This window comes from Mus pahari, chromosome 13 (genome assembly GCF_900095145.1).
Source record: "Mus pahari chromosome 13, PAHARI_EIJ_v1.1, whole genome shotgun sequence".
Taxonomy (NCBI): Eukaryota; Metazoa; Chordata; class Mammalia; order Rodentia; family Muridae; genus Mus; species Mus pahari.
This window is the reverse complement of record NC_034602.1, coordinates 24,295,572-24,308,225: the sequence shown is the minus strand read 5'-3', so window position 1 is coordinate 24,308,225 and position 12,654 is coordinate 24,295,572. Positions and strand designations below refer to the sequence as shown.

Here is a 12,654-nt window from a genome sequence, read left to right as displayed (position 1 = left end):
CACACACACACACACACACACACACACCATGTTACTATTAACAATTTTGATTCTTTGTAGAAAAACTCATTTAAAATTTCCTTATAGATTTAAATTCATTTTATTAATTTAAAACAGATAGTTTATATTTCTTGTCTTAAAATCTGAATTTAGGGGGCTAGAGAGATGGCTCAGCAGTTAAAAGCACTGACTGCTCTTCCAGAGGTCCTGAGTTCAATTCCCAGCGACCACATGATGACTCACAACCATCTGTAATGGATCAGACTCCCTTTTCTGGTGTGTCTGAAGAGAGTGACAGTGTACTCACATACATAAAATAAATAAATAAATCTTTTTTAAAAATTTAAATTTAGGTAAGACAATATGAAGACAAAATATTTGAAAAGTGTTGAGGATTTTCTTAAGCCCAATCCTAACTTTGTGTGTGTGTGTGTGTGTGTGGTCAGTCCTTTCATCTACCTTTCCATGGGTTCTGGTGACGAGACTGAGGTTGCCTTTATCCAGCGAGCCATCTTGCAGGCCCAGTTAGGAGAACTTTTATGGGTGGATTTTAGGTTCCAGTTCTCGACCCCCATCTCTGTAGCCAGTGTGTCAGTGTCCTCAGCAAGGGCTGCTTAGTTATTTTGCAGAACTTAAGGGAAACTGATGCTTTTCAGCTTCTGTGTGTTTGGTTTAAGTCTTAAGTGAGGTGAGTGCCGTGGAGGTGGCCTGACAGGGAAGACCATTGCAACCGAGCCCAAAGGCCCGAGCTCTGTCTCTGGAACCCACACAGCAACAATAAATAAACACAGCATGCTTATTTTCTTAAGTGAAGTTAAAAGGATTTGCTGTATTACCCGTGTGGCATCAGGAGTCTTGGGATCGAGTGCTTGAGGTGGGACAATGGCAGTGGCCCCTGAAGGGCAACGCAGTTATTCCAGGAGTGCCCCACCTCAAAGTATTTCTTGGCTTGTAAATGCTAAAATTGAGGGCATCTCAGCCCCAAATGCGGCCTCTTTCCACCAGAATGGTTTCTACTGCCAAATTACTGCCTTGTTTGTTTACTGGTTTGACATAAAGTCTTGCTGTGTAGACCTCAAACTCATGGCAATCCTCCCACTTCTATTTCCTGAACTAGTACTGTGGGTGTGAACTACCATAGCCAATTTAACTACTTTTGAAAATGTTCCCTGTCACTCACAAAGACAGAATCTAAACCGTTATACTTTTTCTTGCCTGAATTGGCTACTTAAACCTTTAAATGTGCTTCATGTACTTAATCAGATGCATCAGAGGACAGGGTCCTAGCACCTTTGGCCTCATGTGAGAGGAATGTGCTGCAGGCCACAGCTGCCTGGGAGAAAGTGCCTTCAGGGCTGAACAGAGAATGCAAGGTCTCCCCTGTACTGACCTGGCACTGGTGTGAGGAAGCTCATTAAAGAGCAGACACAAGGGAGAACACCCTATAGCAGATCTTTAAGCTGTGGGTGCTGGCCTTCACAGTGGGGTGAGGGTGTCTTTATTTTTAGCCTGGGCATTTGGGTAACTTTCCAAATCACTTTTGCTTTTTCCTGTATCCCTTTCCTTCTTTCATTTCTGGACACGGTCAGCTGCTTTGGAGCACAATCTCTGTATCATCTGCCCCACGGCCTCCTGCAGAGGGTTCTGCAAAATAGATACTGCAGGAATTAGCATATTAGGGTCAGCTCAAATTTGTGGGTAGTTGTTATACTTTGAAAATAGATGTGTCCAAAGCTCGGCTGCAGAACTATGCTGGTTGGCAGGCTGACCCTGAGCTTTTGTGCTCAAGTAGTCCTGCCCCAGCCTTAGATGGAGCTGGAGAATCGATAATGCCATTTTCTTTTCTTCCTGTTTATCTATCATTCATCTACCTACCTGCCTGCTTACCTACAAAAAGAGACACCTTCCTGTCCGTTTGTTCTCCTGGTCAGCTACATGCAACATCAAATCTATCCCTGGCAGGTTTTGTCCTGGGAAGTAGGGCTTCTAGATGATAATGCTGTGCCTACAGAGGAAGGAAAGACCCTGATGGCCCCCCACTGCAGAGACAAACCCAGTCGCCCAAAGTTGGATATCAGAGGTAGTTTTTTCCCTCCATTTTTATTTTTAATAGGTTGTTTGCGTGTTGCTTTTAGTAGCAACAAAATGATCTTAATATGTACTATGTTCTCATCCTTTCTTGGCCTCCCAAGTGCTAGGGCTACATTTTGCACCTCCATGCCTAGTTATTTCCTTCTAGGGTTAATGCTGGAGGGGCTTAGCTATTACATTCTGTGGCTTCTGGAGCCTTAATCATTCTCTTAGACTCAGCAAGGAACATGGGCTCTCCTGTTTTAGACCCTTTGGGCAGTTATGCTCTCAATTCTGACTTCTTAAACCGTATATCTCTTTATGATACAGTAGAAAGTCCATTATTTTGTTCACCTCATTATTAGCATTCTGAAAAAAGTGGCTGTGTGTGTTTGCAAAAGAACGTGGAAGTTAATCACCACTGATAATGAGTGCACAGCATTACATAACTGAGCTGTCAGTAAACAAGTGTCTCTGGGATCTCCAGTGGCCCTTTTGTTTCTTTGAAGAACTGTCAAGAAAAAGCTGGGTTTTAAAAAAAAATTTTTTTATTAGATACGTTCTTTATTTACATTTCAAATGTTATCCCCTTTCCTAGTTTCCCCTCCAAAAATCCCCATTCCCTCCCCTCACCCCCTGCTCCCCAACCCACCCACTCCCGCTTCCTGGCTCTGACATTCCCCTATACTGGGGCATAGAACCTCCTCCCATTGATGACCGACTACAGAGCACAGAGTCCCCAATGAAGGAGCTAGAGAAAGTACCCAAGGAGCTGAAGGGGTTTGAAGCCCCATAGGAGGAACAATTTGAACTAACCAGTATCCCCAGAGCTCCCTGGGACTAAACCACCAATTAGAGAAAACACATGGTGGGACTCATGGCTCTAGCTGCATATGTAAAAGCTGGTCTAATGTAGAACTCTGATGGTGGACCATACCAGCTGTGAGGCAAGCCTGTAGGCCCCTCCCCTTATGGGTTGTTTCCAGCCCTGGCTTATGCTGTGGGACCAGCAAAGCAGAGGCTACACTGTAGCACTTGAAGCTTTTCTGAAGACACATATAGGACTTGCATCATTAGATCTAGCATCTCTTCTGCTATTTCCTGTAGCTCCAGAGTGAAAGAAAGAGCCTTCATTCTTTTTTGAACGTTTCAAAAGGAAAGTAGAATTGTATCTTTTTTCTTTACAGTGTTAGTGAAGCCTCTCTGTTTTTTATTTTATGGCAGTGGCTTTCAACCTTTCTAATGCTGCAGCCCTTTAATATAGTTCCTCCAGCTGTGTTGACTCCCATCTATAAAATTATTTTTGTTGCTACTTCATAACTAATGTTGCTACTGTTCTGAATTGTAATGTAAATATTTTTGGAGATTTGAGGGGTTCTCTCACTGAGCCAGGAGCTCTCTGATTCAGTTAGACTGGCTGACTAATGAGTTCTTGGGACCCACCTACTTCCACTACAGTCACGCATCTCTGCACCTGGCTTTTACATGGAGCCAGAGATTTGAACTCACGACCTCACTTCATTGAAGGAACCATCTCCCCAGTTTTTAACTTCATTTTATTGAAAGTCTCGAGAAGGCTATGTAACCTACTCAAGTCACAGCTTGTAGGTGGCTGAATGGAATCCTAGTTCTCCCTGAGCTGGAGGTGTATGCTCTCTTGAAGGAATTCTTCCCCCTGTGGGCTCTGACCACTTTTGCATGGCTAGTGCTTTTCCCTGCAGAGCCATCTTGCCTGTGTCCCTCCCACTTCCCTTTACTCTCTCAGCTGCTGATCAAGAGCTGTTGAGTACAGAGTAGAGGCTCCGTAAATGCTTGCTACGTGATCATGGGAGCTTCAGTACTTTCTCTGACCCCCGACTTCTACAGTGCTGTGCACTACGAGTTCTGTGCTGAGTACTATTTTAAAAAACACCTGACCGGACAGATGTGAGAAACGCAGTCATCACAGTGTGCCAGACTCCAGCCTTTGAGAGATAATAGTAGATGTTTAGAAACTTGATGGGAGTTGTGGGAAGAAGACATCCATCCACCCCCCCCCCCATTTCTTGAGATTTATTTATTTAAGGAGCTGGAAAAATGACTCAGCAGTTAAAAACACCAGCTGCTCTTCCGGAGGACCCTAGCTTGATTCTCAGCACTCACATGGTGACTCACAACTTTCTGCAATTCCAGTTCCAAGGGACCTGATGTCCTCTTGCCTCCACAGGCACCAGGGACTTCTGTAGTACACCGATGTACATACAGGCACAACACTAGTACACACAAATACAAATTTTAAATAGTTAAGTATTTATTTTAGGGATATAAGATATCCTGAGTGAATGCATGTGTCCTTGGAGGCAAGAAGAGAGTGTTTGGATCCCTTGTAACTAGAGGTGGTTGTCAGCCGCCATGTGGGTGCTGGGAAACAAAGCTGGTGTCCTCTGCAAGAGCAGCCAGTGCTCTTAACTACTGAGCCATTTCTCCAGCCCCTCCCTCACTGGTTAAACTCTTCATTTCTCAAGAAAATTTGCATCCCTGAAGTGAGGATGGCCCCTGAGCTTTGGTGAGCTGAGCCCACAGCTGAAGTGGATATTTAGAACATTCTAAACACAATGAATTCTATAGGGGGGCGGGACTAAGACTGACTGGCAAGGGATTTGTATTTCTAATCTATGTTTTCATCTATAGTTATCTGTGACTGTGTGCTTACTGATAGCCATGAAGTTTTTTCCATTAGTATGGTCATAGATAAAGATACTGAAAAAGCCAGATGACCTCAGACTCCCATTCTGTGGCAGATTCTTAGAAGAAAACGTGTGTCAAAAGATATTCAGAACACTGATAGATTCTTCAGTTACCCTTCAAAATGAGACCAACCATAGTCCAACAGTTCATTTGCCTGTGAAATGAGATAAACAGCTATCTTCCCCTACTTGTGTGCTCTGGGTCCCTCTCCTCCTCCCTGTACATATGCTGACTGAAAATGGAATAGAGCACAGATCCACCCTCTTCTCTGTCTTGCAGAGTCTGGCCACAGATAAAGGACCAAAATGACTGACTCAAAATACTTCACCACAACCAAGAAAGGTACTGTATGTTTCACCACAGACCTGTGTTACATCCCCCAGGTCTTGGGGAGCACGGGGAGGGTGGGGTGGGGGTCTGGAGGCACCATGGGAATTGATGATGTAAAGACCTAAGTGTTTCTTTTAGAACCCAGGCAAGAGCATTAACACCAGGCATGAGGGAGTCTTTGTCTTGTTCCCCATGGCTTAAAAACAGTTAAATATATCCCCTCCCTAGAGAAAGTGCACAGCCTGACAGCAGCCCGCTGTGGGGGAGGCCGGTTCTTATCTCTGGGCTTTATTCTTCATGTTGTAGTAGCAGTTTTTACCGCTAGTCACTGGACATCCTCATAAGCGTTTCCGGCAGTCCTCATGACTCAGGGTTAAGCCAGTTAAGTTGCTGCAGTGCAGTTTACCAAGCTGGGCTATTGTCTTTGGACAGTTTATTCCCTTTCTGCTTTTAAAGAAATAGTGGAAGATGTTGTGGCTGGCAAGTGTGCTTTATCCTCTCTGTCCTGCCCTTCCTTACTGTCCTTTCTAGTGTCTGCTGACAAGGACGAAAGGATCTTAGTTTTCTTTAAAAATGTGTGTGTGTGTGTGTGTGTGTGTGTGTGTACATATTTGTATGTTTGCGTATATGTTTTGCCTGTATGTCTTCAGCAGATGTCCATGGAAACTAAAGACGGTGTTGGATCCTCAGAACAAGAGTCACAGAGTTAGCTGTCTCTCCAGCCCTTATGTAACCTTGTTCAATCACTGAGTTGGATCCCAAAGTCTGCCCCTCAGCAGGCATTTTATTTACTAGTCTAGCTGTTGCTTAGTTTGGTAAGACAGCCTTGTCACATGTACTGGATCTCAGCTTTGGGAGGCAGAGGCAGAAAGATCAGAGGTTAAAGGCCATGCTTGGATACATAGCAAGTTCAAGCTTAACCTGTTTTATGGAAAGCCCTGTTCTGGATCCCCTCTGACTGTGAGAGAGAGATTGGGAGACAATGAATATAAATAGACATTCCTAGATTCAAATCTAAATCTGACATCCTGGATCAGTTTTTTGTTTGTTTTTCTTATTCAAGGCAGTGTTTCTCTGTATAGTCCTGGCTGTCCTGGAACTCATTCTATACTGCCTTGAACTCACAGAAATCTGCTTGCCTCTGCCTCCCAAATGATGGGATAAAAGATGTGTGCCACCACTGCCAGGCTTCTGGGTCCATTTTTTTAAGTGAGGGACCATCCAAAGAAGATTGTAATAAAAGACTGAAGAGAGTTAGGGAACCCAGGATTACAACTCTGTTGAGACACAACAGCACCAGTCTGGGGGGTATAACCTTGCAGGTAGAGGGAACTGGTTGCCCTGTATGGGATTCAGGAACCAGGCATAATGGCTGCTTTGGGGGCCTGTTGGAGAAAGACAACCTCTCAGATGCAGTCTGCCTGAGCTTTCCTCACTGGTGGGCTCTTAGGGCAGATGTGACTGGCCACACCCACCAACACACACTCTGAGGAAAGCAGTGACAGCTCTTGGAGGAGGATAGGCTCAAGGCTGTCACTGCTGCTGGATCCAGGTGCCTCCTGCATGAGGAAGATGTGTTCCTTCATAAAAGTGAGCCACAGGATCTACAGAGTTTCCTGACCCTGTTAAACGGCGTCTTAGTGAGACCCTCTCAGATTTTGCTGGGTCATCATTGTCAGTCAACTGTGTTTACCTTTTTTTTGTTTTGTTTTTTCTTTTCTTTTCTTTTTCTTTTTTTTAGATTTATTTATTTATTATATGTAAGTACGCTGTAGCTGTCTTCAGACACTCCAGAAGAGGGTGTCAGATCTTGTTACGGATGGTTGTGAGCCACCATGTGGTTGCTGGGATTTGAACTCCGGACCTTTGGAAGAGCAGTCGGGTGCTCTTACCCACTGAGCCATCTCTCCAGCCCGTTTTGTTTTTTCAAGACAGGGTTTCTCTGTGTAGCCCTGGCTGTCCTGGAACTCACTCTGTAGACCAGGCTGGCCTCAAACTCTGAGAAATCTGCCTGCCTCTGCCACCTCCCAAGTGCTGGGATTAAAGGCGTGCACCACCACACCTGGCTTTTGTGTGTGTGTGTGTGTGTGTGTGTGTGTGTGTGTGTGTGTGTGTGTGATCATGATTTTAAAAAACAAACAAAACCCCCTCATTTTCTTTTTTTCTCATTAGGAATCTAGTTTTTTTCATGCCTTTCCCCACATAACAGCCCTACCTCACCCCACCCAAAGGGACTCTTGAAAAAGAACCTAATACTAGAATTCTTCACATGGCTAATTAATATCAGCAGCTGTCCTTGATGCAGAGCAGTGCCAGGCACTGAGATGGGCACCTTACAGCTGAGAGTAAGCGAGAGAATTCATTGCCCAGTCCAGTCCAGAGAGAACAGGCAAGAAAATGGGGTCAGAGAGGCAAGCAGGTGTCTATGGCAGGGCCAGCCAAACAAAGGGATTTGTTAGAACCTAGGAATTGCAAGGGACAAACCTGGTTTTCAACTTAGCCTGTCTCATCTGCTGTGGAACAGCCTCCACTGCTCACTTGTAAAATAGGGGAAAGGCAGGTTGTTCTGAATATGAAATGAGAAAGAATATGGAAAAAATTAGTGTGGTGCTGATCTCAGAGGAAGGCTTAGGAGTTGTCTGCCGCCTGACATGTTAGCAGGTCCTGACCGTGTGCTGGGCATGGTGGGGAGACAACCACACATCTACATTTCCCTTCTCCCATCATCAAGTTCTCAAGAATGGACTTTGTTCCATGCAGCAGCCCTGGTAGAATAGCTGATTCCTGTCTCTAGGTTGAGGAAGTGAAACCCTGAGCAAGCTGTTTGAGCTCAGGCTTCTGGGGAAACAGGAAAAGCCTGCCTGTGAGATCAACCAGCTCCCCACCTCACCCTCACCCCAGCGCCCCAATTCCGTTCAGCCTTTAGGGAGTCAGGGCAAGGGAGAAGACTGAGGAGAGCTTGCAGTGCATTTTAGGAATCTAGCTGAGCAGCCCTTCAAGGTCCTGGTTCCTGCTTCTTCATCCAACGTGGCGTCCAGGCTCCTATCAGTTTCCTTTCTCTCTTCACCATTCCTGTCTCTTGTCCTTTCTAAAGCCAAAGGCCTAAAGCTGCTCTCTACCTCCACCTAGTTCTCTGGGAAATTGGTGCAAGAAGTCATCTTACATATGGGGATAAACTGCTCATGGCTGTCTCCTTTCCTTAGGGGAGATCTTCGAGCTGAAGGCAGAGCTTAACAGTGACAAGAAGGAGAAGAAGAAGGAGGCAGTAAAGAAAGTGATTGCATCAATGACTGTGGGCAAAGATGTCAGGTATGCCGGAGCAAGCTGGTGATGGCCAGGTGCTGACCAACATGAGGCGCCATAGCTTAGGTCCAGTTTGACTCTTTGGTTCCTTTGACAGACTTCATTTCCAGACACAGGATTCTGTTTGCACATGAGTGACAATCTGAAATGCTAATGGCTCAGACAGGGAGGGAGCGAGTGAAGTCGACTGGGATGAAAGGGCAGCAGGCATTCGGGGGCAGCAGAAAGCCTCTCAGAAGTCCTGCGGATTGCTGCCTGGTAGGGAAACCGAGCACAGGACAGCTGGGCGCCCTGGGGTGTTTGTTTTCCTTAAGAACAGGAAATGTGGGCTTGTTGCTTTGTTGTTGTTGTTCTCAGCACCTGGTCTAGGCAGTCTTCATGTAGGATATAGTTGTGTCTAACTGCCTGTCAAATTGAGAAGTCTCCAGGTGACAGATTTCATGACTGCTCTGTATTTTCATTGGCCCATCTATAGAAAACATATCTTCAGATATGTTTTCTCAGGTTCTGTACACATCCCATTGGATGCAATGATGTTTCTTCTGCCAAAATAAATGAGACAAAGAATGAGGAGAATTACTCTGAAATAGTCACATGGCCAATGTAGACTAGAAATCAAGCCTGGCCCTTTCAGAATCCAGACTCTGTCCTCTGTATGTCATGGTACTGTGCACATACCACAGAGGTTCTGGTACTCCCTGGCTGGACCTTACAGAATGTTCCCACTGTCCCAGGCTTCCACACAGATTGGCCACCCTTTTGCTAACCTTAGGAAGGCCCTTCTGCAGCCAGGTTAGGCGAGTCCCTAGCAGGTACCTCGTTAGGTCAGAGTGTAAAAGGATTGGGTGTCTGGGGTATGAAGTACCTCAGTCGGGAACGGTGTCTACCACCACGCCTGGTGACTGAGTTCAGTCCCCAGGACCCACAAGACTGTCAGACACTACTTGTCCTCTGACCTCCACACATACACTCACATACACACACCCAATAAGCTATGATTTTAAAATAAGTTGAAAGGGTTGGGCATCTCTAAGTCTCATACTTTCAAGAAAGAAACACTGTTCTCCTTCAGCTAGAACAGGACTGTCACTTCCTACCAGAGCGTGCTTTGCTCATGACGCCAGCTAGAGCCATCAGGCCCTTCACTTCCTCTTCCTCTCTCCACAGTGACTCTGTTCTTCTGCTGTGCCATCTTTCCAGGTGACTTTGTCCATTGCAGCTCTGAGGGGACCTGGCCTGTTGGGTGCCCCCATCATGTTCTATGTTTCCTGTTCTTGGCAGTGAAAGCCCAAGAACTGAGACAGGATGGTGGCTCAGATTCCAGAAAACCGATGCTTGCATTTTACATCTCAAGGCCTGCACTCTGCGGCGACCACTCTGGTACCCTATAGGGAAGGGTACTGTCAAGGACAGCAACAGTCGTAGAGCTGGCTCTTCATGTTGTCTGGGAGGTGGGCATACAGTCGGGAAAACAGCTGCTTTGTGTAGCCCTGACTGGCCTGGAACTCTGTAGACCAGACTAGCCTCAAACTCAAAGATCCACCTGCCTCTGCCTGGTCAGTGTTAGATTAATAAAATAACTTAAAGCGTGCACCACCACCACCGCCACTGTTTAACATTTCTTATTTATTTATTTGGTTTTTCGAGACAAGGTTTCTCTGTGTTACCTTGGCTGACCTGGAACTCACTTCGTAGACCAGGCTGGCCTCAAACTCAGAAATCCGCCTGCCTCTGCCTCCTGAGTGCTGGGATTAAAGGTGTGCGCCACCACGCCCAGCTTATTTTATTTATTTTTTAAAGATTTTATTTATTTATTATATGCAAGTACACTGTAGCTGTCTTCAGACACCCCAGAAGATGGCATCAGATCTCATTACAGATGGTTGTGAGCCACCATGTGGTTGCTGGGATTTGAACTCAGGACCTTTGGAAGAGCAGTTGGTGCTCTTAACTGCTGAACCATCTCTCCAGCCCTTGTTTAACATTTCTTTTTTTTTTTTTTTTAATTTATTTATTTATTATATGTAAGTACACTGTAGCCGTCTTCAGACACTCCAGAAGAGGGCGTCAGATCTTGTTACGGATGGTTATGAGCCACCATGTGGTTGCTGGGATTTGAACTCCGAACCTTCAGAAGAGCAGTCGGGTGCTCTTATCCACTGAGCCATCTCACCAGCCCTTGTTTAACATTTCTTAACCTCAGAATTATTTGAAATGTGAACACACTCCTGGTCTCCTGAGGCTGTTCAATGAGATGAAGTATGTCTAGCCCTTAGCACCAAGCCTGGCACACAGCCTATGCCCCATATACCTTGCTGGTTCTTAGTGGATGCCAGACCTGTCCCTTCAGCCCTGCTTCCCTGGGATGCTCTGGAACCAGCAATATCTCAATATAATTATTATTGATTATATTATATCTCAATATAAGGGACCAATGAACTGTTAGGAATGGAAAAAGAATAATAATTCAGCAAAGACCAGAAGCTTCAGGAATGCTCTCTCTTTTAAGTATCACAAGGCCTGGAAAAGTGGGTTTCTGAAGGTAGGGAGGAGTACTGGGAATTGAACCCAGTACCTTGTATGTGCTAGGCAAGTGCTCTACCATTAAGTCCCAGCCCCAGCCAAAGTCAACTTCTGTTGCACCTTCTTTACAAATGAAGAAACCTTTTCCCTGCTTCTCCCTGTCATCCCTTCCCTCCCATGCTGCCCGAAAAGCCTGCTTTTCTCAGTCTTCAACCACTTGTGATGCTCCTTTGATTTTGCAGTGCTCTCTTCCCTGATGTGGTGAACTGCATGCAGACAGACAACCTGGAGCTAAAGAAGCTGGTGTACCTGTACTTGATGAACTATGCCAAGAGTCAGCCTGATATGGCCATTATGGCTGTCAACACCTTTGTGAAGGTGAGTAGAAACTCAGTGGAAGTGGGATCAGGGATCAGGGAGGGCTGCTCACACTCTCATGTCCCTGTCTTTTTGGAGTGCTTGGCACTCAGGCTCAATGCAGACTTACAGGCTTCCTTCTGCCTGTTCAGGCTGAGGGCCTCTTCCTCCAGCAGAGGGCTCCCTCTCTCTCCAGAACCACAGACCTAAAGACTATGCCTCATTCATCCCCTGTGAGGTGGCACCAGGCCTACTGGCCTCTCATTCTCCTGGGCTGGGCAGTCATTCCCTGTGCCTGCTGCCAGCACAGACTTCAGCAGGCATCCAAGAGCAACTCTGTTCCCTTTCCGTATGACTCCTTTCTATGTTTTCTGTTACCAGATGAGGAGCAAAGCATGAACTTAGACATTGACTCCTAGCCCACTGATGCTCACACAGGAAACTTAGGGGTATCTGTGGCTGTATGTGCCTATAATTCCAGCACTTGGCAGGCTAAGGAAGGAGAATCGTGATGACAGTAGGTTGTAGCTAGGCTATATAGTGAGTTCCAGGCCAGTCTGAGCAACATGCCAAGGCCCTGTCTCAAAAAGAAAAGACTATGGTGCTAGGAACATTGAGGTTTGGATTGCTACTCTGCTCTGACTGGGTGAGCCCATAACCTTCTCCAAAGTCTCGGCTTCCTTGGTTGGGAAATGGCCTTAGGAAGCAGCAGAGAAAGTGTTTAGAGCCCCTCACACAGGATGTGACAAATGCTTGGCATCCATTTGTGGTGTTTGCTTTGAGTATTGTTGGCTATGGTCAATGGAGATTCCCACAGCAGCTGCCTAATGTTACTCAGAGCTGGAGGCCAGGAAGAATAGGAAGCCACAGGTGACTCATACCGCCCCTGCCCATGGCCAATGACTGGTTCCCCTCAGGACTGTGAGGACCCCAATCCCCTCATCCGGGCTCTGGCTGTGAGGACTATGGGCTGCATCCGAGTTGACAAGATCACAGAGTACTTGTGTGAACCACTCCGGAAGTGCCTGAAGGATGAAGACCCATATGTGCGCAAGACAGCAGCTGTGTGTGTGGCCAAGCTCCATGACATCAATGCCCAGCTGGTGGAAGACCAGGGCTTCCTGGACACGCTTAAAGACCTCATCTCAGACTCTAACCCCATGGTAAGTTGCCAGCAGTTGTGATGCCTCCACAGACTCCTGGGTTGCCTGAGAAGACAGCCTGGGTTGGCCCTTCACCCGGCTTTCCACCTTAGAAGTTAGAGCCTTGCTGAGGATCTAATTGTGATTCTTCCTTGCGGTGGTTTGCAGAGAACTAGGCCTGGATTTCCTGTGAGCCTCTCAA

At 46.2% G+C, this 12,654-nt stretch overlaps 1 protein-coding gene across 4 annotated transcripts in view; it reads left to right on the top strand.

Annotated features, from left to right (window-relative positions):
• Ap1b1 (adaptor related protein complex 1 subunit beta 1) overlaps positions 1 to 12,654 on the top strand; it is a 54,497-nt gene that overhangs the window by 17,476 nt on the left and 24,367 nt on the right. For all 4 annotated transcript variants that reach the window (XM_021210190.1, XM_021210189.1, XM_029545033.1 and 1 more), the window contains exons 2-5: positions 5,077 to 5,139; positions 8,331 to 8,436; positions 11,196 to 11,331; positions 12,228 to 12,473. In XM_021210190.1, the coding sequence (XP_021065849.1) occupies positions 5,103 to 5,139; positions 8,331 to 8,436; positions 11,196 to 11,331; positions 12,228 to 12,473 (525 nt within the window). In that variant the 5' untranslated portion in view covers positions 5,077 to 5,102. The remainder of the gene's footprint in view (positions 1 to 5,076; positions 5,140 to 8,330; positions 8,437 to 11,195; positions 11,332 to 12,227; positions 12,474 to 12,654) is intronic.